The following is a 26,766-nucleotide window of genomic DNA, read 5'->3' on the forward strand; positions in this document are numbered from 1 at the left end:
TTCGTAGATGAGGTCAGAATACAAAATATAAAAGTTCAAATGTATGTCAAATATGTAACATAGTTTATTGAATTACACTATGATGACATTAAAATGACTGTTGATGAGCAAACACTACTAAAAAAGGAGTCATAAGAAGTGGCGCACAATTGTATTTTTATTTCAACATATATTAACATCTCTCTCATTTTTATTAAAGATACAGAGTATTTACAAGATTTTACAGCAACTATTGATGGCACAAAAAAAAAAAAAGGATTGCTTATTGCAATAATTCCCAACCATTGTGTGCCACGAGAGATCATCAGGTGTGCTGTGGAAAACCATTACGTTTCGCTGATTTGGCCTGAAAATGATTTGTTATAATATTTAGTATCTCTGTTCATCTATCTATGCCAGTGATGTATAATGTCAGGCAGAATAATTAAATGCTCTTCCACTAGATGGCAGAAGACACAGTTAATCTTTTCATCCATCATTTTGGCTTTATACCTTTTGTGACATTTTTGTTTGGTGGTCATTTTTCTAATGGCGCAACAAAGTTTGGGGGGAAAACTGGTTTACTATCTTCTCACACAGATTTCAAAACCTTTTGTCCTTGAAGGTGAAAATCGCTGTATTAACAGTCCTTGAGCAGCAACAGAAGAAGAACAATGATGCTCACGTAAGACGTCTTGCATCGCTCGGTGAATAATGTAACAGTCACGCGGCATCATATTGAGTCATGTCGGCTCACGATGACTTTTTTTGTTATATAATGTGTTTTGTTACATATGCACACCTACTGTCTATCTAATCCTGACCTTTTTCTACTATGCAGATAAGCTCATTGGACAACATGGACACCCAGGCTAATTGCGAGCGTCTGTCTCGTCCGACCGTCAAGCATCGGAATGAGAAGGTCAAGGTGAGCCGCTATTGATTTGTTTTCGGGATGCGTGTGACGACAGCCTTTGAAACGGGTTGCAATTAGCGGAGGTTACGTGATGCTGGCCTGCGGTTCGAGCTCATCTTGTAAAGCAGTCGCACGTTTTTCAAGTCTGGCATTCAACCATGTTTTGATTGCATCTGATGTAACTGAAATGTAAAATCCTGCAATCTAAACAGACTTTTAGGGGTGCAATAGTTTTACTGAGCTTTTATACCTTTCTTTCCTCCAATAAGGGTTCTTCATATACTCAACTGCAGACAGTACCGGGCGTTTGTTTGAAGGAGGTGTCTATTTTAGAGGAGGCTTTTATTTGAACAAATTTACGGTAGATACGTATTGCTTGTGCTTTCATCTCCTCAAATTGCGACTGTGTCGATTTGTGTTGACTGTGCAGTGAATCAGGTGTTTATTTGAAGGAGGTATTTATTTGAGAGGCCTTTAGTCATACAAATGTGATGGTGCAAATTTTTTTCTTTTTGCGTATGCCTTTATTTCCTCAAATAGTGACCAGGAATGTCTATAGTATATTCACTCAGGGTATTGTGCAGTGTATCAGGGATTTATTTGAAGGAGGTCTTAATTTGTGGAAATGTGGTACTGTACCCTTAAGGAGCATCTATTTACTCAACTGCACAGAATACCATGCATTTATTTGAAGCAGGCGTCTATTTCAAAGGAGGCCTTATTTTAGACAAATGATAAAAGATACTGCTTTTATCTTTATATTTTCAAATAATTTCTGGGAACGTCCATTTAATATAATACAGTGCCAGACATTTATTTGATGAAGGCATCTATTTGACATGAGACCATAATTTGTACAAATGGTTCAGTAACCTCGTAGGTATTGCTATAGTGGCTGGAAGCCTCTATTTTCTCAACTCTGCAGACAACTAGGCATTTATTTGAAGGAGGCATCCATTTTAGAGGATGCCTTAAATTTTTACAAATAGTACAAGGCACCGCTTTTGCCCATCTCACAAAGTATTTGGGAGTGTCGACGGACTAAAAAGCCAAGTGTTTATTTGAAGGAGGCATCTTTTTTTAGATAGCAGGAATCTATTTGGCCTTCGGTTAATTTTTTTTAGAAATGTACAGTCAAAGTTACTGCAATTATAGCGTTATTTCCTCAAATAGGAGTGTCTAATTCCTCCATTGCAGAGATCACCATGTGTTTATTGGAAGGTGGTGTCTATTTCTGGAACTCATTCTGCCTACACACCCGCCAAGCAAATCCATATGTAGTGCACCCAAGTGAACTTTGCTGCTTGGGGGAAATTAACGTGGCAATAGAAAAGGTTATTGCAGCTACCTGGGGGCACCAAGTGTTTTTTCTGGAGGGGTGGGGGGGCATCTAATCGAAGGGAGGTGTGGATGACTCACCTTAGTTTATTGGAGTGGAGGCCGCTTTTTGAGGTTATACGGTGTTTAACTTTTGCAGGTCGGGAATATACTTGGAATAGCACAATTAGCTCTGCGCTAGTGCAGTTAGTATCTTGAGGGACAAAAAGACTCTTTACAATTTAAATTAAGAAAATCAATTGATGAGATATGTTAATCAGATTTGTTCCATGCGCTCAGTTGCTATCAAAGTTTTTAATAACATTGTGTTTGTATGGAAACAGGAAACACCGTATTTCATCAAATGCTTTTAATAATAAAAGTTTAAATTATAACGAGACTTTACGGACACATTGTACTATTTTATCGTTATCTCTGCCAGTCTTGTTCACTGAGATAAACCGAGCAATTGTTCCAAACGGCTGCGAAATTGTTTAATTTGCGCTCAATTACACTCAAGGAGGACAGAAGCCCAACGACAGCAGCAGTGTGGCACTGTCGCTATAGCAACAGAGCTGATGGGCTGTCAGCGCGAAAACTTCGGGGGAATGGGGGTGGGGGGGTTGGGGGTTGACGCTGATGATCAAAACAACATCGACACAAACATGAGCGGTTCTACGCACGCTGTAAGTATTCACACGCTGCTTTCTCGTAATTAGCCGCGACTGTTTGGAGGCTGAAGCGAAGGATCCAATCAATCATCAGTTTGCGGAACAATAGCGGATGACACAGAGGGCACTTCTCCAGATAACAAACACCTGGGATCTACTCAGGGAGGAAAGTCGGGCGGGTTCATTAAAAGCCAGCGTACAAAGCATCTGGAGAGTATTCCCAATGCTTTATTTCCACATTTTGTTATGTTACAGCCTTATTCCAAAATGGAATATTTTTTTCCTCCCTCAAAATCCTACATCACCACATAATAACAAAAGTCCTTTTGAGATGTTCAAAATCTATTAACTCTTTGACTGCCAGACGTTTTGAGAAAAGGGATGCCGTGGGTGCCAGCCGATTTAAGCATTTTTGACTGATCTTTCAAGGTCCACAGAAAATGTTGTGTTTGGACTATGGAAACACACATACTACCAAATGAAAGATTGGACTCTCATCTTTCATCAGAAAAAAAGTTTGTTTCTACCTTATTCCGTTTTTCAGTAATCAACAATAGAAAATGGTTAGTTTCACCTATGTTTTGAAAAGAAAAACGTCTTTTAACGTCTTTGGCACTCCTCCATATGATTTTACTAAACGTTATATAACGTTTTTGGCAGTCAAAGAGTTAAATGTTAAAAAAGTGAAGCACTGTAAATAGTTACAGATTAGCACACATTTTAATGATGCCGATGCATCGTTTGTGTCAACCTAAATGCATCCCAAAACAGGCCAATTAATGTTTCCACTAGGGCTGAACAGTTAATCAAATTAAGATCAGGTGATTTGGACAAAAAAAAAAGAACCTCTACTTCCTTTCAGTTTCATTTTTATGTATATTTTATTTATTTGACTAGTCAATAATGTCTGGATAATTTGATGATTCACTAATTCATTGCCATTGACGGCTATAGACGTCAATGACAATGTTTGTTAAGAATACATGGGCAGAGGATTTAATACTGAGGGGAGGGGTGGGAAATCACAATTAGAATGTTTTTCAAAAATGTTCAGCCCTAGTTTCCACCAAACATCATTCATCAATTTTTCCGTGTAAAATAAGAACAAAGACAAGGGTCTGGAATTTCAAATAATTTGGTCTCAAATTACATACTGTATATAGAGTGAGCCCCCCACCAGTTTGCAAAAAGAAGTGTACTGTTAGCTGGAAACAAAAAGCAGTTCAGTTTCTACAAATCCAAGAGTGCCTCCCACCACTGATTCAAATCCAGCAAAACACTCATAGTTGAAGAAAAAGTAGCAGCTACTGTGTTAAACACCTTCATAGGCTCTATTTAGAGTATCTCAAGTGAGACAAAACTATACATTCCGTCCTATTTAGTTGCTACATACAATGCGTTAACCTGACAGTGACCAAATCCCCTGATTTAGAAAACGAGTACAGCTACGTAGTCGAACTACCTGATATTACAGAGCACTTTTTGAAAATACCAAATATAACTACAACATGGAGTGAGATTCCTCATCCTTTAGAAACATATTGTGCTTTAGTGTTGGAAACTCACACATACAATCCAAACACACACACTTAGAAAAGGAAAACAAAAAAAAACAAAAAAACATATTCTCTCCTTGTTATTGTTCACACTTTTGCGCTCGTAAAATGTTCCCGTAAATGGAGCTGAGCAGTCCAACAGATGCAGACGATGGATTTACCGGAATGGATTACTAATAATACAGGAAGTGATCCGCTCAAATGTCCTGAGGTGATGCACGTCACTGGGACACGGGAAAACGTGTTCCGTACAAACTGCTACATGGAGGTCCATTTCGTGATCATCGGTGTGGTAATGCAGTGGGCGACAAAGTCAAATGTTGCTTTAGAATCGCTGGCCTCGGAGAGATCTGGAGTCTCTGAAGTGATATGAGAAAAGCAGTGGTCCTCAAACTGGTGTCCTCAGTTGTATCATTCACACATTGTAATTATATTTAACTGGCGTTGAGATACTGAGGTGGATCCCTGGACCCAAAAGGTGTGAGAGCTCCCCCGCTATAAAGTGACAAGTGATGGGGAAGTCATTTCCATGGAGTGTCTTACTACGTGATCATTAGCACCGCGCCACAGTGCGGGAGGAAATCACTTGTTTGGCATGTTCAAAGTTTGTTGCAGAAGATCTCTTAGACATAAATAATGCTGGCCATCACCATCTGGATTTCGTTCCTGTCCTGGAAACCGGTGCTGTCCAGCCTCCTCTCTGGGGTCGGAGAGAACGCTCAGTTTCAGGGGAGTTTCAAGGCAAGAGTTCCAGGAGGCGTGGAAGGCAGGAAGAAGACGATGTTAAAGATAAACTACAGTTGCCAGTACATCCCCCCCCCCCCCCCCCCGAGCTGGACCGTTTATCCCTCTTGGTGCGGAAGGACACTCTTTCAGCCGTCTTTGGCCATGAATCCCGGGTCCTGACGGATGTCAGTATGATCTTGAGCTTCTCTGTTAAAGCGCCTTTTAAGATGATCTGGATCTGGTTACTAGAGTGTGCTCAGGAGTCACTGTAGTGATACTGTTCCCTGTCTTTATCTGTCTCTACGTGTGTCCTGTATCTGACTGACACAACCAGTCTTGGGTGAAGTCCGCCTCAGGATCAGAATCATCGTTATTGGCCAAGTATGTAAAAACACACAAGGAATTTGTCTCCAGGAGTATGAGCCGCACTATTGCACCTTCGCCCCGGAGTCAGCTTGGATAGGATCCAGTTTCTTGACCGACCCTAAACATATTTAGAGCAGTATACTGTAGAAAACAGATGGATGCAAGTGGGCTCATATTTCAATGGCAGTGGCCATCACCATCTGGCTTTTTTTTTGTTCCTGTCCCGGAGACTGCTACTGTGTCCAGCCTCCATTTGAGTGGAGCTAGATGAAGGCAGGAGGCTACAGGAGTCTGTTGGAGGTGTGTGACAAAGAAGAAGAAGTGCAGGAAGATGAAGTGCAGTTGCTAGTGAACACTTCCTAGCTGGACGGTTTTCCTCCCTTGGCGCGGTTGGATGTTCAGCCGTCTTTGGCCGTGAATCGCAACCTAGAAGGCCTTTAAAACCAGGCAGCTAAGGGGTGACGTTTATTTCCAGTTTGATCTGAGCTTCTCTCTTAAACTGCCTTTTCAGATGGACTTTACATATAGAGAGCACTTTGTTATGACTGCGAAGTCATCTGGTTACACACAGATTTCAATCGCAGTGGCCATCACCATCTGGCTTTTGTTCTTATCCCGTCCTGGAGGCTGTTGCTGTCCAGCCTCCTCTCTAGGGTCAGACAGGACGCTCCGTTTGAGGGGAGCTGGGCGAAGGCAGGAGGTTCCAGGGGGAGTGGAAGGCTCCGGGTGTCTGTGGGTCGTGCGTGAGGAGGAAGAAGAAGTGGATGAGGACGAAGTGCAGTTGCCGGTGCACACCCCCGAGCTGGACCGTTCGCCTCTCTTGGCGCGGTAGGACGCCCTGCGCCTGAGCTCGCTCACCAGCTCGTATTTGACAAAGCAGAAGACGTCCTTGACCCCGCAACGTTTTTCCGGCTCGGCGGCGAGAAGCCTTTGGAACATTCGCAGTGCGTCGTCTGTGAATCGACGCCACTGCGACGGATACGTTCCCACGGGGCATCCGGCTTTCTGCCATCGTCGAAACTCCTCGTAAAAGGCGTCGGTTAGCAGTGCGGCCTCCCAGGGGAAGTTACCCGTGAGCATGCAGAAGACCAGAACTCCAAAAGCCCACACGTCCAAACTGGTCGTGACCAGGAAGCCCTCGGTGCGGCTGGCCCGGCACACCTCTGGAGCCGTGTAGGGGATGGTGCCGCTTACCCTTTTCACACGGCAGCCCACCCGGCGGGTCATGCCAAAGTCGGCCAGCTTGATGCGGCGACACTCGCGGTCAAACAACAGCACGTTTTCTGGCTTGACGTCCCTGTGCACCAAGCTTTTACTGTGTATGAAGTCTAGGGCCAGGCCTAGTTGCTGCATGCAGCGTTTGACCATTTCTTCTGGGAGGCCCACCTGGGAGGAAGACACAGATCAGATGATGAAATACTACATATAATAAATTTGATAATAAAGTAGTAGACATCCTACACAGTACATTTTGCAGAGTACATTTTACTGTAAAAAGATTTGGCCCCACTCTAAACAAAGTAAAAATTACTCTTGGAAGAGAGTAAAATATTCAGCGTAAATTTTACTCAAAGTATTTTTTACTGCGTATGAGAGAATTGGCTCGCATGACAAAATTTTAGAAGGAAAAAAAAAAGTTACACAAGGTTTGATGAACGAACTCACGTCCTGCAGCTTGGAGCTGTGCCACTCGTACTGCTTGCTAAACTCTTAAAATAGTTGGGTCAAAAGTAACACAATTGTGGATCAAAAATGGACCAATCCACGTTATGGGTCAATTTGACCCAACTTACTGGGTTGTTTTATACAAAATGACCCAATTTTTTGACCCAAGTAAAGGATCTGATCAATATTTATGAGTTGTTTTACGTTGATTTCTTGACTCAAAGTTGGATCAAATCGACCTAAGTAGAGGATCGGTCCATTTTTGACCCATAGTTGGGTTAATTTTGACCCAACTGTTTTTTGTAATATCCAAAATGAGACCATCGTTTTTGGTCTCTTGGAGGTACGAAGATTCCAGCTGACACAAGCAATTTACCAACACACAATAGGAGCTGCATGGCTCAGGGAGTTTCCCAACCTGAAATTGTGGGTTTGTTACTCAACCCTTGAGTGACTTTACTTTAAAAAAATAAAAATAAAATAAAAACTAGGCAAAATCTTCCCTTGTAAAATTTACTTAGAATTTGTGAGTGAAAAATCATTAATAGGTTTATTTTATGGAATAGGCAAAGTCTCTCGTACACAGTAAAAATAAAATGATATAATTTTTACACTCTTCCAAGTGTAAATTTTGCTCTGTTTAGAGTGGAACCAAATAGACTGTTTAGAGCAAAATGTACTTCACAAAATGTACTGTGTATATATCCTTTTCAATATGTTTTATAGACTAGATTACCCTACATAACCTTTATTAATCTACAAATGGGGGAAATTGTGTCATTTCGGCAACAAAAATGGTTTCAGGGATAGTGTTTTTAGAGGAAACAAACAAAAATAAGAAGCAAGGAAGAAGTAGAATTGTAAGCTGCCCACTGTATGTGTTCAACTACATCAACAATAATATAATTAATCTAAATTAATATTTACAAATTATACAGTCAAATGAATCATTGTCGGTGGTTTTGTTGAACATTTGTGTTTCATAGGAGAGAAATTGTATTGAAATAAAGTTAATAATATGCTTTCTTTGTGTTGAGTCTACTGTTAATTCATAAATAAAATAACAATAAATATAATAGAATTAATTCCATTACCGGCCTTAAACAAAAACAAAAAAAAGATTAATAACGCTGAATTTATTGATAATTTAATCTCTGTAGTTTGCCTACCCCGACGCAATACCCAGTAATAGGAACCCAAATTGCAGTACAGTACGAGCCAGGTGTCCCAATACTTTTGTCCAGATAATACCAAATAATAATGCATTTCACCGAGTCGTTAAAAAAGCAAAAGAAAAACTAAAGTTCAAGGGGAACACTGATTTTCTCCAATAAGAAAAAGTGAAGTAAACGCCTCTCGTCTCGCGTTGCGCCGCAATTGCAATTTTAATGAGAAAGCCGAGCGAAATAGTTCTAAAGCAAAGTCAGAGCTGCTCTCACAGCGATCCAACCGAGAAAAGGCTCCAGCCCCAGGAGAGCTTGTTAAAAGCGCGCCGTCTGAACATGATTGGAGCAGCGCTGTCGGAGCCAAGACGATGATTGGTGGAGACGGGCATGATGGCGCTACCTGTGGGGGAATGATGTCGAATAGGTCCCCGGCGGGAGCGTATTCTTGTCCAAATACGTAGCTGTCCTCCGTCTCAAAGAGCACGTCCAAGACTTTGATGATGAACGGGCTTGAGCTAAGCGAGCCTGTGAGACTGTACTCCCGCAAGAAACTCTTCAGCTTGGTCTTGTTTTTGGTAACAAATTTCAGCGCCATTTTAGTGCCTGAAAAGAGCAGACGGGAATATGATGACAAATGTGATACTGGATGGATCCACAACATGTATGTGCTCATGTTTAGCATGCGCTCACCTTGGCTCCTGTGGGCTACCAGGTCCACCTTGCCGTACGTGCCTTTCCCAAGCTCGCGGATCTGCTCAAATTGTTTGGCTACATCTGCAGCAGACAGCGAAGTGATGGCCAAAGCTTGCATGTCCTCCACAGGCACCCCGACTCCCTCGGGGGCCATTTTAGATGTAGGGGAGCCCCCGCCGCTGCCCACGCGGCCTGGCCCGGTTGGAGAAAGGGACAGGCTGGCCTTGACACTGTGCGGCAGACTGATGGAAAGGAAAGGAAAATAGTACTTTAGAAAATAAAGGAGTATCCTTTTAGCAGTCTTTTGTCCATTTATTAGGGGTGTCAAAATTGGTGCGTTAGTTTTGAGTTAAGTTCCTTAAACGCCACACATTTTTTAAACGTGCCATTAATGACTGGGGGAATTCCAGTCGCAACGCAGCAAACACTTCCACGTCAAAATTTAGCAGTAATAAATTTAATAATAATGCATATATTTGTGGAGTCTGGGGTCAAGTTGTATTTTACAATATTAAAAATTTGTTTAATTTAAGTTACTTCATGTTAAAGATTAGACTGAGCTGTCTCCAATGTCTTACAAATGCAATTATGCCATCTAGTGGCAGAAAAATGACCTTAACACAAATCAATATCACACTCGTTTTTTTTTACAGCACAGTACAGCTTTTTAATTTTAACTCAAATTTATGAATTATTAGGAAATTACTGTATCAATGACTAAAAGATGCAACCATATTTCTATTAGTTTAACATTTTTTCCACTTTTGTGTTAACAAGAGTATGAAAACTTGTTTATTGTACATTTCATTGTACATTTAGAACAGATTTAAAATGTGGGATTAATCACGAGTTAATTATTGAAGTCATGCAATTAATTACAATTAAAACATTTAATCGCCTGACACCCTTACCCAATTTTTTTAAATTTTTTTTTATTTTTCAACCAACTGTTTTTATTGTTCATAAAAGTCACATTTTCTTTGCATCTGTAATTTCCATCCATCCATCCATTGTTTTATTTAGGTATGATGATTGTTTTTTTTTTTATGATAGATTGTTTTATACACACGACACTTAACTATAGGTAGGGATTCAAATGAGGGTTTTAAACTCTGGTTGGGGTTTCAAAATAGGGTTTTAAGGTTTCAAAGTGTTTTGAGTTTTGGATGATGGATGCAACTGTCAAAATGTGTGACCTCAGGTTTCATAGTAGAGTTATGGTTTCAAACTAAGGTACTAAGGTTAGGGTTTCGCAGTAGGCTTTTAAACTAGTGTTGGGGTATCAAATTAGGGTTTTAAGGTAGGTTTATATTTTGTAGTAGGGTTTCAACATAGGGTTTGGGTTTAACTCTTTGACTGCCAAAAACGTTAAATAACGTTTAGTAAAATCCTATGGAGGAGTGCCAAAGACGTTAAAAGACGTTTTTTTTTCAAAACAGAGGTGAAACTAACCATTTTCTATTGTTGATTACTGAAAAACGGAATAAGGTAGAAACAAACTTTTTTTTCTGATGAAAGATGAGAGTCCAATCTTTCATTTGGTAGTCTGTGTTTCCATAGTCCAAACACATAATTTTCTGTGGACCTTGAAAGATCAGTCAAAAATGCTTAAATCGGCTGGCACCCACGGCATCCCTTTTCTGAAAACGGTTGGCAGTCAAAGTTAAAAATAGGGTTCTAAAGTATAGTTAAGGTTTCAAAATAGGGTTTTAAATTAGAATTTTAAGCCAGGGCCGTGCAGAGTGTGCTTCCTTCCTTCACTATTTCACCCAATTTATGTTACTTTCAACCCAGTAGTTTTAAGAGTGTAGCTTTTGCTATGGCTTGCTAGGAGGAATTTTCCATGTTGACTCCCCACTTAAGTCACCAAATAAAATTCCTCGCCGGATAATAGGCTCCTGCTAATTGCCCTCTTGTATTTGCCTGTCTACACGATCTTGTTTTGTTCGTAGTATACCCCAAAGGAGGACTAAATCAGAGGCGTTTTAACAGACTCTCATTAGCATGAAATCCATTTCAGAGGAGTGCATGCGCAAAGGGAAGGGCCCTGAGTACACGCGTCGGACATCACTTTGTGGAGCTCGCCACGAGAATGACTGGCCTCACAGCACTTACTGGCACACGGTGATGGGAAAATCAATCGGAGCAGGTAGAAGAGCCAACAAATGGAGACAAATGGCTGACAGCTTTGAGTTGTATTCCGGTTAAAATATGCCACGTTGCCTTCTGGGAAACAAAACATCATCACCCGTTGCTTTGACTGACAGCACATTTGGGGTTTCGTTCTACAGCACTGGCTGCTCAGTTAAATCGGGCAAGTGTGTTTGGTTAGAGTGTAAAAAGACTTGGAAAAAGAATGGATCAGTTTAAATGGGGGGGAAAATACGAAGTAATCATCCATCCAATCACTAGGAGTAATTTTGCTGATGGCCTGTTTCGCCCGACAGTCCAAGCTAACAGATAAGCTTGTTGTTCCTGTCTCCTCTAACCCATTTTCTCGGCAGAGCTCCAGTTTAGGTCTATCCAGTGACAGCCACTACAAAGGACATAACCACAATTAATTCTGCATTTAGTGTATTGCTTTAATACTGTACTTTTAAGCATGTTTTAATGTGGGAGGAGTAAAACTATTATTATTTTTTTAAAAAAATGTAATTGATTTTCTATATCACAGATTTTTAACCATCATAGTTAGGCCTGTAATGTATCTTAAAGGGGAAGTCAACATTAAACATTTCCTGACAATAATATATGTGACCTCACTAGTCTAAACATGACATTGTGAGTTATGAAGCAAAATCCAGCCGTTTTTATCCACTTGCTGTCGACTGAAGATGACATCACAACTGTGATGTCATCTTCAGTCGACAGCAAGTGGCAAAATGGTCGCCTTCTGATATTGATAAAAAATGCTGCTTAACTCATATTTCACTAACACAATATTAACCAGGATACCATATTTAGACTAGTAAGGCTCCATAAAACATATTATTGCCCCCCCCCCCCCCAAAAAAAATTTTTTTGGGGGGGGGGGGGGGAGCTGACTTCCCTTTTAAATCAAGCAAATTAAGTTGGACCCAATCCTAGTAATTTAGTTCAAATGACCATTATTAAAAAAAAAAAAAGTACAATAATTATCATATTAAAGAAAACCATTTCATTATTTGGAAATACCATCAGTTTTAAAATTCATTTAAAAGGTCAACTTTTATCAGTTTGAGTCTGTGAGCCATGCAAAGACCAAGCTTCCAATTGTCCTCTTTAAATGTTTAACCACAAAAACCCGTGCCCAAGACTGGTCCACGCGGAGCGCGATCAAGTCTTTTTCGGACTCCCTAAAGGCAACTCACAGTCGAGTGGGCACAGTTGGCGCGAGTAGGCAACAGGATTCACAGCGTCTTACATAATCATCTCCAGGCTCAAATCAAGACGTGTGATCAGTCAGCGGCGATACGAGCACATATGGAATACACGGGGCGCTCTTTCTATTTTCTGCGGCGGTGATTATTTTCCTCCTGGACTGGAAGAAGAAGAAGCCAAGAACAAGCTTTGCAAATTGTCACATCCTGCCGCATTTGCCCTGTGGCTATATTTATCCAGCTCTGCCCACAAGATATTAAGCTTTTCTTGAAACTTCCTCTACTGGGTTTTCATGGATATTTTTATGTATATGTACTAGGGCAGTGGTTCCTAAAAGTGTGGTACAAGCACACCAACGTTTTTTTTAGCACATTTAACCTTTAAATACTGCTTGTAAACTGTTATGTGCATTACATTTAAATTGAATCAGCGAGTTTTATTTGATTTTCCTGTAGTATATATAATAGCAGTATTTTGACTTATTCTTGTAAAATTATTATCTTATTTTCTTGTAATAATACAGCTTTATTTGCCTAAAAAAAATGACAGCTTTCAATCGTTTTAAGTTCAAAGGGTTAATTTCCCTTACGTTATTATTTCAAAGTTCTTAAGTTTTTACTCAAAATACTTTGACATTAATCTCATAAATTACAAATCTTGGTCACGTAATATCATGACTTTATTGTTGTTTCATTTTTTGTTTTTGGTGCAAATGTTTTTTATTTCATTATTTTAGTTTTTTTTTTAAATATTAATTAATATTTAAACTTTATTCCTGTAACCTCCAAGGTTATTATTCCCATAATATCATATACATATATATATATATATATATATATATATATATTTATTTATATATATATATATATATATAATATTTTTTTCCCATGTACCATAATATTATGACTTTATTCATGTATAATTTTGTATAATTAAAGTTTTTCTCCTAAACTTTATTTTTAGAAACGTCATTTTGCTGATAACATTACAGCTTTACGAATAAAACCTCTCTAGTTTTGAATTTTAAAAAAATTAGGCCGACTGAATTTTAATTTTGGCTAAGGTACTACTTGGGGAGCTAATATTTCTTTAGGGTAACTTGGCAAAAAAAAAAAATGAAAAAAGTTTGAGAACCACTGCCACAAATTGTTCTCAAATAAAAACATTACTGTTAGAATAATGTCATTCAAGTAAAAGTTCAAAAGTAGTCCTCCAAATAAGTCACTCCAGCAAAGCTCACAATCACATTACTTAGGTCCCCACAAAGAACAATCCCCCCCCCCACCCCACCCACAGCGAGGAATGCTATGTGCCCATTTCCTCTTTAAAAGTGGATTATGCTTCCGATATGCGACGGTGCAGCTGTGATGACCGTCGTAGGTGTGATCCACAAACCGCAGTGTTATGCCCGGAAGGTGCGTGTGGGAATTTATGCGCTTCTCCGGCAAAATGATGAGATTATTTGGGAGGCTCAAAGGGTCCTGAGTGTGACAGTGATGCTACATAGAAGGGGGCCTTGTGTCCCACCAGCAGCTGTGATCAGAGGCGGCAAAAGCCAACTAAGCACCTGCTTAGGGACTGTTAGGATCTAAGTACTTTTTATTATCCTTTTTTTAAATTTTTACACAATTTTAATACTAAATTATTCAACTTAAGCTATTTAAAAAAACAACAACATTTAATCACCTTGTTGTAGATACCTGTGTTCAGTTTTGTCATTATTTTTGTATTTGTTGGATATTTTATTGTATTTAATGGAAGTCAAGTCGAAGATTATTAGTCAAAAACATGGTTTTATGTTTAACATTGCGTTGGTGGAATAAGAAGATTAATCTAGTGATGGGAAAATGAAGCTTCATGAAGCACTTGCGATACTTTTTGACTCCTCAAGATGGCACTCATGATTCAAAGATGCAATGGAAATGTAATCAATTTTTATTGCACTTGCCTTTATTTTTAAACCAAGAGCACCATCTAGAGGAGTCAAAAAGTATCGCAAATGCTTCATGAAGCTTCATTTTGCCATCACTAGATTAATCTACCTGTTTTTATACATCTGTGGCATTTTTTTTACATTCTACTGCCCTCTGCTGTCAACAGAAATTGACGTCAAAGTGCGCGCATCTCCAACATCCCGCAACACCTGTTTTCTGTGTTTGGTCACTTGACGTTTAAATGAATGGAAATGCCACTAATCTGTCCCAGCCTTGTAAAATTACAACAATTAGCAAAATAGTTATATTGTACTTTCTGAAAACATACTGTAATGACATAATTGTATAAAATGTTAAGAATTAAACAATTTTTGCCACATTTTACTTCAATTCAAAGGACATTGTGCTGCTCCTTGTGATGTGTCTATCTTCTTTGCAGAGGACAAAGAATATATGCCTCAGAGGAGATTATGTGCTGCTCCACCATTTGTCATATTTTGAAGCACTATCCATTGGTTAAATTGTTTTAGGTATTCTGTATATATTGTTTGTTAGCATTAAGCTAAACAGACTAAACAGAAAGCTAAGCAGTTTATTTTTTTCATTACCGCTCACTTCTTGTCCTCTCAGGTGGCTAAAGACGCCGCAGATGAGCCCCAGGCACAGTTTGTCGTCTGTGGGTTATTAAATCCAGTCCCACTCAGTCTAAATAATCTGTAAGCAATTTAAAGCAGCTCACGCACTTGTTATACGTTAGGCATGTTTTGATCCTCTTGACAAGTTTTCTATCCCACTACATAAACGTGAAAACAAATCTCTTTATAACGCTATTTGAAAGCGAGGACAGACTAAAAATAATCTCTAGTCGTAATTCCTGAGAAGTGCTGTGCGAAAAATAAGGACATCATCATATGGGAGGCTATAAGTATTTTTCACAATCACAAAATGTCTACATTTTTCTTTTCTTTTTTTTTATGATTAGTAGTTTGCAGCGGTGTAGGACTGCACCGTAATCACTCCCACTAAATTTGATGCAGCAATAACTGAAAAAAATCTGAAAAAAAAAAAAAATACAATTTAGATGTTGAAGAGACAAAACTGAGGGCATTAACGATGATGCAGCGCCCTTTCATGCGCAACAAATGAATTTTAATATTCAGCAAGAACATCAGTATGACTAAAGTGGGTCCGGGGATCAGAGTCAGCAGCTTTACACTGTTTACACTTTTTATAGCGCTGTCCTTGTCCCTCTTGTCTGTTCCTGAAAACAAACAAGGGACTTAGGGAGGGGAGAAAAAAAACGAAGTAAATAGATTTCGCCTCATCTCCCTCTTTACACTAATGGACAACTTGTTTTTGGTGTGATGAGTCATCCACCGGGGATGACTGAGCTCATGTATTGCCTCGTCTCCTGTTCTCCATTTGAATGAGTTCCAGTTAACCAGGAGGAAACACATCTTGCCTTGAATTGTACAAATTACAGCCTCCAAAATGGACATGAACTCCCTATCAGACTCATACCGCACTGCCAATAAAGGATGTAAGTTAACGTACTCACACTTTGTGCTTAAGAATAAGTATGGATACTGGTCTAAAATTAGAAGACAGTATGGATTCAAGTGCTTTAATTAAAGACCGTTTAAAATGAATTTGGATACATATTTTCAAAAATCTTAATACTGTACATTAATTATAATTGCTGAAAATGTGCAAAGACTTGTTTAGTTTTCACTAATAAAATGAATAAAGCGTTAAACTGTTATTCACTATTTCCGTTTTCTTGATTTTTTTTAGAGTGGGTGTGGCTAAAATTTCAAATCCTGCCCCACTATATACTGCCACAACTTAAGCGCCGTCATTCGCATTCTGGCGCAATTGCGATATGCAATTACCTAGTGAGCTATACCTACACCCGAAATAGGCATTTTCCCATCAGATACTCCGTTGACGTGGCTGCTTTAGAGTGCCTCGTTGTCAGCCATGAGTATTTGCGCGTCAGTGAGAAAGGCGGAAGCACCAGTCGGGGAAGAGAAGGAGTTGGGTTGGGGGGGGTGTAAAAAGTCCTACATGGCAGCAGGCTGGCATGACTACTTTAGAGTGCCTCGTTGTTGGCTGCGAGTGTGCGCAAGTCATTGCAAGTCACTACAGCAATTACTGTATCGCTTTGGATTTATGTCTTTTTCACATCATCTATTGGCTGAGGTTGGAAAAAAAAAAGCAACAAGCCTTAAAGTAAGGCAGATAAAGTGTAGATATTTGTTTTCAAATAAAAGTAAAAAATCATTTGAAAAATTAATATTCATGTACAGTACAATTTTTTTTCTGCTTGGCTTCCCGCTGTGTTCCTCTCCCGCTCTTATCTCCTTGCATGTGCTGAGCGTTTTCCGGGTTCATGCTGTGCCCCCCTTTAAATGGACAGCGCTGTAGGCTTGTCCCCCCCCCCCCCCTTTCTTATGTTTTTTGTTTGTTTTTTCATCTAAGAAACCCAGGGCACTGAAAGGTGACCCGCCAGGCTTCCCATTCTGTCTCCCTCTCTTGGTAATTGTTATTTTTATGTTTCCTGGATGAGTAGTGACTGGGGGATATCAATACAGTAATCTGAATGCGAAGTAAAAATAGATACCTGAAAACTCTACTTAACTACAATAATGTACTCGATTTGTACTTGATTACTTCACACCACTGAGCATTAGTGTGCTGAGCTCACTGTCCATCTGTTGGTGTTTTTACTTGTACTAAAACGTATCACTGCCCTTGTCAGTGAATGACAGATTGGGTCTATCCTGAAGCAAAAAAAAAAAGCACAAAAAAGTAGCACATGAGATAGTGGCAAATCTCCCGCTAATGTCTGCAGGTCCCATGTGAGTGTATCCTGTCCCTGACTTGTCTCACCTCTATGCGTCCAATCATCACTTCCCTCCGAAAACCCCCACGGAGCAAGCATGTTGAAAGGCAGCTATATTGGCGTCCTGCTGGGATTGCCAAAGGCCCAGAAATGGGAGGAAAAACAAGGCTACATTGATCCGAGTGAGTTAGCGTGTGGAGTGAGCCTGTTGTCAAATGTCATCGGTTGACTACGAATGTGACCCAAATACAGAACAAGGAAGAGAGCGATTAAAGCCAACACCGACAACAGGACTAATCCAGATTCATTAGCGGCTGCAATTAGACTGCAGCACATCTGACTATAAACACCAATCAAAATCCACTCAAATCATCATCGCAATTAACTGCCCGTCATGCAGCAACCCTTAAGTGGTGATATATTACTTCAATCATCTACTCCTTCCACATTTCTCAACAGATTTAACACATTCCAATTTTTCAACCGCAGAACTGTTGATTAGATCCGGCATTTTTCAAATGTTTCCAAAAAAGCTAAGCGTATTCAGGACCTCTTGGAAACTATTGATCAAATTCCGAAAATTCCCTTTTTCATAATAAAATCCTCAAATTAAAAGATATTTTAAATATTTACCTCTTCCTACCACATCTTTCAACCAATTCAAATGATTTCAACTTCACATTATGTAGCTATTTATGACACGCGGGACATACGGGGAACCTTTTTCTTTTTTTTTTGCTTAGTGCAAATTTCCACATTTTCCAGTACCACCACTTTTGTTCACAATAACATTCTCACGTCAATGCGGACATTTTACTGATTTATTTCATCCTTCCTACAAATTTTATTTCAGATCATTCAGAACATCTATTTCCTAAATCGCCACATTTTCACAATAAGGAACACTGACTACACGCAAATCATCATTGCCTTTATGTTGTGCAGAGATCATTAAGTGGTGACATTACTTCAATAAAAGGCCTTGGGAACATACTGTACCCCCCCCTCCCCCTCTCCCCCCTTCCCTTGAACCCCACCATTATAATCCAGCAGCTTCAACTTCCACAAGGGAGGTTGGATGTGAGCGAGAGTGTTTGATTGGGGGAATCCGATGAGAGAGACCACCCCTCCCCCTTTTGTGCCACATGCTTTGATGTCGAATACATGGCGGGGGGGTCATATGGGAGCTGCAGAAATTGGGTCTGAGGGGCTTTGGGGTGGGGGGGGGGGGCTTGCCTAATGAAGGAGCCATTTCACCATTCACATCAAGGCAAACTAACAGTACTGTATATAATGAGATTTACAAGAATAATACAAAATCCCTAATCCCCCCCCCCTCTCACCCCCCCACCCCCCACTGTTATGAAGTATTTGACTTAATTGCACGATATATGTGCATGTGTATACAACACTGAGCAGACACAAAAGAGCAGTCTCCAAGCATTAACCGGCCCGGAAAAAAAGCAGCCCCTAATTGGAAAACTGTGCAGGGCGAGCGAGCGTAAATAGAGCTCAATCAAATCGTTTGTAAGAGTACACTGAAACCCTGCATGAGGTATTGATTGACAAGGCTCATAATGATATTATATTAAACAGCTGTTTCCTCCCAGATGGTGGCGGCAGGTTGATGGAGAAGCTGTTTCACGCAGATGTTTGCCGACTTTAGAGGAAATGATGTACTCACTTGCACGAGGTAGTAAAAATATTCACATTTGTGTTATATCTTGTGGTAGTCTTGGATTATTTATTTTTTACTATTATTATTATTATTTTTTCTCCAAGGAAAAAAAAGGTAGTTTTAGGATTATGATTATATTTTATCATCTACAATGTTAAATTATTGTAGCCGCGGAAAGCTTCGTAAAGCCTTTTTATGGGATTTCCTCTAAGGTAATGAGCAGATGTAATGTGTTTATGAATTTATGAAGTGGAAGGAACCACATTTATTATAAAAGTATTCTGCTCGTGAGGAGGATTTGTAGATTGATGTGATATGAGTAACAATTTTTGAAGCGTCATTTATTTATTTCCTTGCTTCTCTAGCACAATTTTGGTGACAAAAGCCGCATAAGCTTTTCCACTTTGGCTCCATTTGCTCTTTATTTCACTTGATTTTGTCTAGTCCATTCATGGCATGTTAGTGTATATTATAAACAAGTGCGCTATTGTGGAACCTCAGAAGTAATGCCAAACAAATGGGAGGTAGTGATGAAAGATATAAAAACAATGTAAGTCTCCTGGTGCGTATAAAGAATAATTGTTTTCACTACTTGTTATTGTACATGATATTAGCTTCCTATATATATATATAACATAACACATAATGATCATTTGGACAATGTCCTCACCTGCTGGGGACTTGTCTGTCTCCTCCATGGTCCTGCATTCTCTGCACAGCAGAAGCACACAGGTGAAATCAAATAAACAAAAAAAATAAATAAAAAGGAAAAAAAATCCTCTGAATCCTGTGCAAGTCCTTGAAAAATCTCAAAGCCTTGGATGATAGACAGACTTGATGAAAAACACTGATGCGCTCCCTCAGTTGGCTCTCATCCTGTTCCTTGAAAAGCTTTGAGACTACTTGTCCGGAGGCGGATGCAGTGATCGCATCATGCTGGGTGCTGAGGTGTGCAAGCTCGGATCATCTCTCCTTTCGCAGAAGGCTAAGGGGGGGCGCCACGGGAGGGGGGGGAGGGGGGATGTTTATCTTTCGCTCCTCCAATGTTCCCGCATGACCCACTTCAGTCCCAGTCATTCACAAACACAAGAAGCTAGAAGAAGCCTGCACATATCCGGCGTAGGTGAGTGCGTTCCACTCCCGCTCTGCTCTCGTGTCCTGGGGGGGTGAGGGAGAGGGGTGCGAGGTTGAATATGTGGTGCAGGGGATGGGGATGGTTTGTGGCTCAGATGTTGCTCCTGTGCTGGTCCCCTAGTACTCGGCTCTCCTCATTGTTCGCCGTCTGCACTGCTCACATGCGCATGGTCCTAGTGCCTACCCCTCAAATTTTACCACTACTACAATGGTTGTCAGTGATGATAGTGTTTGACTAGCTTCCTTTATTTAATCATTTAATTTCTAATAACTAGTTCTTGATCGTAATTTTGTTTTACCCCCTACCTGTCCGAGACTCACTTTTCCAGCCCCGGGTCCGACCCGCGAGTGTAGAATCAGCGCACTACTACTCCCGTTATTGCACTTTGAATGGATGTGGGCACTCGAAAGGAGCAAGCTGCTTCACTCTTGCATAATTCAACAGCTTGGGCACTTCACGCGGTGACTTTGCCAACTGTCCCTATTAGGCAATTAATTCACAGCACTAGCGTGTCCCCTTAACTGTACATGATGAACAACAGCTCTCCTGCCAGCAATGTTTGTTAAGATGAACTGATGAGACAGCTTGGACATGACAGGAATGACCTGAAAGAGCCATGACGATCATTAGTGGATGGATGGTTGCATGCATGGGTCGATAAATGGAAGGAACAGTATTTCTCAACCTTTATTGAGCCATTGCATGGGTACACCATCACACAATCACTAATTTATTTGCACAGTAAGTAAATGGGGGGGTCACTGACCCGCATTTTTTTCTGCTGGGCAAAATTTATTTTCACCCCCTGATTTTTAATCTTTTCCCACATAAGAAGAACATGGAATTTAAAAAAATAAAAAATAAAATTTTTTTTTGGGGGGGGGGGTGTCTCTTGTTTTTAGTTGTTATAGTTAACGCCCTCCGCGACCCTTGTGAGGAAAAGCGGTCAAGAAAATGGATGGATGGATGGATAGTTTTTTTTTTTTTTTCCAGGAGAGCTCAGTATTGTTCATTCGATTTGACATCATCATTGCTCTCCTTTTTTAAAAAAAACAAATAAATTAAAAAAATTTAATAAATGTTTTTTTTTAAATTTTTATTATTATTATTATTTTAAATATATATACATATATATACATATACACACACACATATATATATATATATATATATATATATATATATATATATATATATTTTTTTTTTTGTATGTGGGTGAGTATGTGTATGTGCGTGTGTGTGTGCATGCATGCGTGCGAGCGTGTGTGTATTCATCAGTTCACCTAAAGCCCATTAAAAAAAAATCCCATACTAATAATATAATATAATAATAAATTGCCAAATGCAGAAACATCAATGTAAGTTATCACGATGTAGTGGCTCTCGCTAACAGACAGAATTAAGTAACCAGAATTAGGTTAAAAAATTCTATATACGTAGACCATGTTTCTATAAATTTTGATATTTGGTTTTTATTTGAGGCAGATATTTTTTCCATTAAAACGTGATTTATGAGGAGGTTAGACCATTGGTCGATATTCAGAGTTTGTTTATTTTTCCAGTTAACAAGAATTGTTTTTTTAGCGATAGTAAGGGCTACAAGTGTAGATTGAAATTGTTTATGTGGTAAGTCAGTTGTTGTTAGGTCACCTAGCAAACACAAGTTTGGAGATAAAGGTATCCTACAGTCCAAAATAGCGGAAAGTTTTTCTAAGACTTTAGTCCAGAAATACATAACCGGAGTACATAACCATAAAGCATGAACATAAGTGTCTGTAGTGTTTTGTAAGCATTGGAGACAAATGTCGGAGTCTGAGAGTCCCATTTTCTTCATCATATATTGAGTAATGTATGTTCTGTGAATAATTTTCTATTGGATAAGTTGTAAATTTGTGTGTTTTGTCATTTTAAATGCGTTTTCACAAACTTGAATCCAAAAGTCAGGTTCCGGTGCTATAGACAAGTCTGTCTCCCATTTCGAGATGGGTAAAGACATTTTATCAGTATATGAAAGTAACTTATATATTTTTGAAAGTTTTTTTGTTGTTGTCGGAGAAAGCTTGTTAATATCTTTAGCTAAAACAGGCGGTTGGAGCGTACCCCGAAGTGTTGGATGGGTTAGGGTTAGGGTTAGGGTTAGGGTTAGGGTTAGGGTTAGGATGGATAGTTAACGCCAGAATAATATGGCTGTAACGTGTTGTAAACTTACCAAACTTATAGGCAACATTTTTAACATGAACATCATGCAAATCAACTGATTGTGATTGGTTAGTTAAGATCCAATCATGAAGCAGAAGTGTTGACATCATCCAAATTATGCGTTTTATTGGTTTAGGCATGCGAATATGTCACGTCCACTGGGACCATCTACGGGTCTGAAGGGGTTAGTTAAAGTAATCCGAGTCAGGACGGGACTGTCTAAGTGTACCAATATGTGAAAGAAAATGTGCTTTCAGTCATTTTAGGGCCAGCAAAGAAGAGCAGATGCACCTACTGCAATGTGGTAAACAGGCCAACTTTTTTTTATTTGAATTTTATCAGGGCTAGCACAGAAACAGCGCTGCTATTAATCATAGTGAAGGTCAAGTATTCATGCTGACAGCAGGGAGCAGCGAAGGTCAAGCACACCAAGGGGGATAAGACACCTTCGAACTATTAACAGATGTAACAGTAACAGACTGCTCTGCTGTGGCCACTCTGTCTTTCATCTCCTTTTTGCCACACACCAGACTGGCGGCCTAGTTTTGCACTTTTTGTGTGTCGCCTCAAGTTTCCACTTTCCACCTGGCCTTGTTTCTTTCTTGTTACCAAATCATTGCTCCTGAAATTGCTTCCTGTGTCCTTGCTGCCCTATAAACGTCAATGGAGCGATACAAGTTCAAATGGCCTATTTACTGAGTAAAGTTTCTTCCCCAACTTTTGGTTACCATTTTGTGTTCAACAGTGGCTTATAATATGAGTGTGACATTTAGCAAACATAAATAAATAAAGGCACAATAGCAGTATTAATCCGCTCATCATGATGACAGAGGAAAAACATTCCAGTTTTGAGCATGGATAGTTTCAAATATTTGTAACCCAATCACATGTAAGAAAATAATATGAAAAGCTGGTTAGCAAAACTCAGTATGATAGGCATAAAGAGTACATGCCCCTTCTTAACAGTAAATGTTTAAGTGTCAGAAAAAAAATATTTTTTTGCATAATACTGAAGTGAAAAGGGAATATATTAATCAAGTGTGTTTATTTATTTGTTACATTAAAAGTTTAATTATTTAATAACAATACCAAAGCGTATTTACTTTTTTTTGCCTTCTGTAAAACCAGACTACAATTCCCACAATGCCAAGTACCACAATGACGTCACAAGCAAGCGCCCATAACCTTGTGCTGTGCGTGCTGCTGTATCAGCTGAGGAAACCCAGATCAAAACGTTTTTACCGTATATTTATTTAGTATAAATGTATCCACAATGAGCAAGTATGTGTTGCCAATTTCTTTCTTTGGAACTGTTTTTGGATGTGCTGTTTTACTGAAGTGAGTAGCTCTTGAATGAGCAATGTTTATACTGCAGCTGTATTGTGCGTATATATTTATATCGTCCTATGTTTTGTGTGTAGTGGCTTGCTGTATATACACGTGATTTTGTCTGCTTGTTGTTTTCCCACTGAGAAAATTATTTTCTATCTGTCTATCAAAGCAAGTCAAACACACTCTAGTCGAGGAAAGACTAAACTTAATTGATTTGATTTTTAATACTGACATGAATTTAATGTACATTTTTTGGGGGGTCTCGCACGAATTAATTTTATCCTAGAAAAAGGGCTATACACAGGAACTGTGAGTCAGACATTGTAGCAAAGAAGTCTATCTGAAATCTTGATTCGATTCCTTTCACAGAAATTACGTGACCGGGGGCCGGTGTCCTAGCAAAGCCAGGGTAAATGGGAAGACTGTGATTATAACAGGGGCCAACACAGGGATCGGCAAAGAGACGGCGCAGGAACTGGCCCGGAGAGGTGTGGAAATATGATGATTAGTTTTAGCGACCCAAGATTTGCCGCAAAAAAGTTAAATACAATTAGTAGCTAAATAAATGTTGCGAAACCAACATGTTTAACCCCTGGGCGTTATTTGACCATTTTTTTGGCTTTTTGTTGGTTCTGACCAAGCCATTTCAAAATAAAATAACGCCCAGGGGTTAAATGATGTAATGCAAAAAGTCACATATAACTGATCTGTGTAAATGTCCTGTAATGGATTAAAGAAAAGTTGAAGCCACTTTAACATTATGCACAGTTCGAACATTTAATTATGTGATTCTCTCACATACCACTAGAGGGAGCCTGCATGCTAGTGGTGCTCAAATACTACACTTTGAAAAATTTTCAGCCAATCGTTTGGTTATTTTCAACTGAAAAAATTATTAGTGTTTACTGTATCTTATACTGCTTTGCCTCACTTTTCTTCATGGTCAGGGGGTCGGATCATTATGGGATGTCGAGACATGGAGAAGTGCGAGGCGGCCGCGAAAGAAATCCGAGGTAACACCCTGAATCCTCATGTTTACGCCTGCCACCTTGACTTGGCATCTATGAAATCCATACGGGAGTTCGCCGAGAGGATTAAAGAAAGTGAGTTAATAAGAAAAACATGTTACACAATCTTGTTTGATCCACAGCTCTGTGGTGTAGGGTAAAATAACATTTTCTTGAAAATGATATTCCCTTACAGAGGAGAAGCGTGTGGATGTGCTAATAAACAACGCCGGGGTCATGAGATGTCCAGCCTGGAAAACAGAGGATGGCTTTGACATGCAATTTGGAGTTAACCACTTAGGTACATGCACAATTTGAATTAAGCACATTGGCCTAATGGTTAGCATGTCTGGCTTGCAGTCGAGGGGTTCTGCGTTCGAATCTCATCCAGTATGCGGAAATAGTAAAGACAAAGTTGTGTGGCTGTTTTAAATGTGCATTTATGTTAAGTTGTAAATAGAAAATGCATAGATGAAAGGAAATTATATAATACGTTCCCGATTGAGACAATCCATTAGAATGATTCACCATGAGAAATGACGAATATTTTCTTCTATCTGCCTCCAGGCCACTTCTTATTAACCAATCTTCTGCTGGATCGGTTAAAAGAATCCGCCCCCAGCAGAGTGATCAACTTGACCTCGCTCGCCTACGTGGTTGGAAAGATGGACTTTGAGGACCTGAACTGGGAGAAGAAAAAGTTTGATACCAAGCAAGCGTACTGTCAGAGCAAGCTTGCCAATGTTCTCTTCACCAGAGAGCTGGCCAAGCGTTTACAAGGCAAGTCAAGTGGCGTGTGTGGGAGGGAGTACAGCTTTTATTGTTCTTTCTTATTTCGATTTCTACAGGTCGAGCCAAAAGTAGGTATACACTTTGAAGTTGATGCATTTGAATGGAAAATAGTTTTGTCCACAATGTTGTTGTATGTGACAGGCACGGGAGTCACGGTGAATGCTGTGCACCCCGGCGTTGTTTCCACTCAGCTTGGCAGGCACACCGGTCTGCACCAATCGCAACTCTCCACCACTGTGCTCAGTGAGTATAGTAGAATTCTTCAAAAAAAAAAAAAATAAGAGAGAGAGAAGAAAAAGCAGCTTCCATTTTGGTAAAAAAAAAAATTGAGCACCCGTTTTGAAGTAGGCATTTTGGCAGTTTGCTGGTGACTTGGCAACATGCCAAGTCACCAGCAGCCATCTTGGAGATGCTGCCCATCAATGCGATGGCTGTTTAAAAAAGGCGTGGAGTCCATTATTGGCAAGTAGAAAACACTCCAGACGCTTTCTAGACTTCAATTGGAATGTTCAAATGTATGATGCTAGGCCAGGATTTGCTCAAGAGCTACATTTCATATTTGCAATGGAAATATGGGCTCATGTATTTTCCCAATGTTGTGTAGCCATTTACAATTCAAATCAACAAAACTGTTTGAACGCTCTCCAATGTTTCTGCCACCATCACGCTCTCTCCCCAGGTCCCCTTTTCTCCCTTCTGATTAAGAACCCAGAGCTGGGAGCCCAGCCCAGCATCTACCTGGCCGTGGCTGAACAGCTGGAGGGGGTGACGGGACGCTACTATGACGTGTTGACAGAAAAGGAGCCAGCTCCGCAGGCCACGGATGAAGAGGCAGCTCGCAGGCTGTGGGAGATTAGCAGCAGGATGGTGGGTCTGAAGGAGGACGACGGACAGACCGGCAATTCCTGCCACGCCAACCTGCCGGCACAAAGTCAACAGACACATGGACAGAACCCAGGACCAGTAGTAGGAGCTGTGGGGTTGTAGCACGTTACGCTATGTCTACTGCCTCGGACCGGCAGTGATAATGGACTACAGTTGTGCCTTGAGTTACAAATTTGTTTAGTATCTCAAATCATCTTTTCTCATTGAAATGAATGGAAATGCCATTAATCCATTCCAGTTTAGGCCGGGTCGTTACTGGACGTTTCCGAATCTGGAGAGTCTTCAACAGCATGTGTCTGTTTTTAATCTGCTGAAATAAAATAGTCTGTAGGCTATTTATTTTTCAGGGTAATGTTTGAAGATAAATTCAAAATGATATTAAAGTATTTTGTTATCATAGTTTGTGGCGTATTTATTATGGTTTTAGTTCTGAATATAAACTACTAAAAACATTTTGGGGGCTGGCATCAATTAAATTTTTCACTACTAGCAGCAAGGCTCAGTATCAACTGATTTCAGTAAACATATTTTTGTTTACATGCCT

At 39.8% G+C, this 26,766-nt stretch overlaps 2 protein-coding genes across 8 annotated transcripts in view; one reads left to right on the plus strand and one right to left on the minus strand.

Annotated features, from left to right (window-relative positions):
• LOC144038035 (retinol dehydrogenase 13-like) overlaps nt 1-26,621 on the plus strand; it is a 42,542-nt gene extending 15,921 nt beyond the window's left edge. The window contains exons 2-8 of one of the 7 annotated variants that reach the window (XM_077550093.1): nt 605-664; nt 821-907; nt 23,908-24,026; nt 24,486-24,641; nt 24,742-24,846; nt 25,113-25,580; nt 26,017-26,621. In XM_077550093.1, the coding sequence (XP_077406219.1) occupies nt 894-907; nt 23,908-24,026; nt 24,486-24,641; nt 24,742-24,846; nt 25,113-25,580; nt 26,017-26,324 (1,170 nt within the window). In that variant the 5' untranslated portion in view covers nt 605-664; nt 821-893 and the 3' untranslated portion in view covers nt 26,325-26,621. Of the gene's footprint in view, nt 1-324; nt 908-19,890; nt 19,996-23,354; nt 23,545-23,907; nt 24,027-24,485; nt 24,642-24,741; nt 24,847-25,112; nt 25,581-26,016 lie in introns of those variants that run through there. The other 6 variants (XM_077550094.1, XM_077550092.1, XM_077550091.1 and 3 more) reach the window with 6 other exon arrangements.
• On the minus strand, nt 137-20,131 carry sbk1 (SH3 domain binding kinase 1). The gene is made up of 4 exons (XM_077550089.1): nt 19,543-20,131; nt 9,053-9,297; nt 8,763-8,965; nt 137-6,917 (listed from the first exon to the last, which is right to left on the minus strand). The coding sequence occupies exons 1-4, from the start codon at nt 19,578-19,580 to the stop codon at nt 6,093-6,095; spliced, it is 1,311 nt and encodes a 436-aa protein (XP_077406215.1). The 5' UTR covers nt 19,581-20,131; the 3' UTR covers nt 137-6,092.
• Nucleotides 26,622-26,766: the final 145 nt, after the last annotated feature.

The sequence above is a fragment of the Vanacampus margaritifer genome, chromosome 18, assembly GCF_051991255.1.
Source record: "Vanacampus margaritifer isolate UIUO_Vmar chromosome 18, RoL_Vmar_1.0, whole genome shotgun sequence".
NCBI lineage: Eukaryota > Metazoa > Chordata > Actinopteri > Syngnathiformes > Syngnathidae > Vanacampus > Vanacampus margaritifer.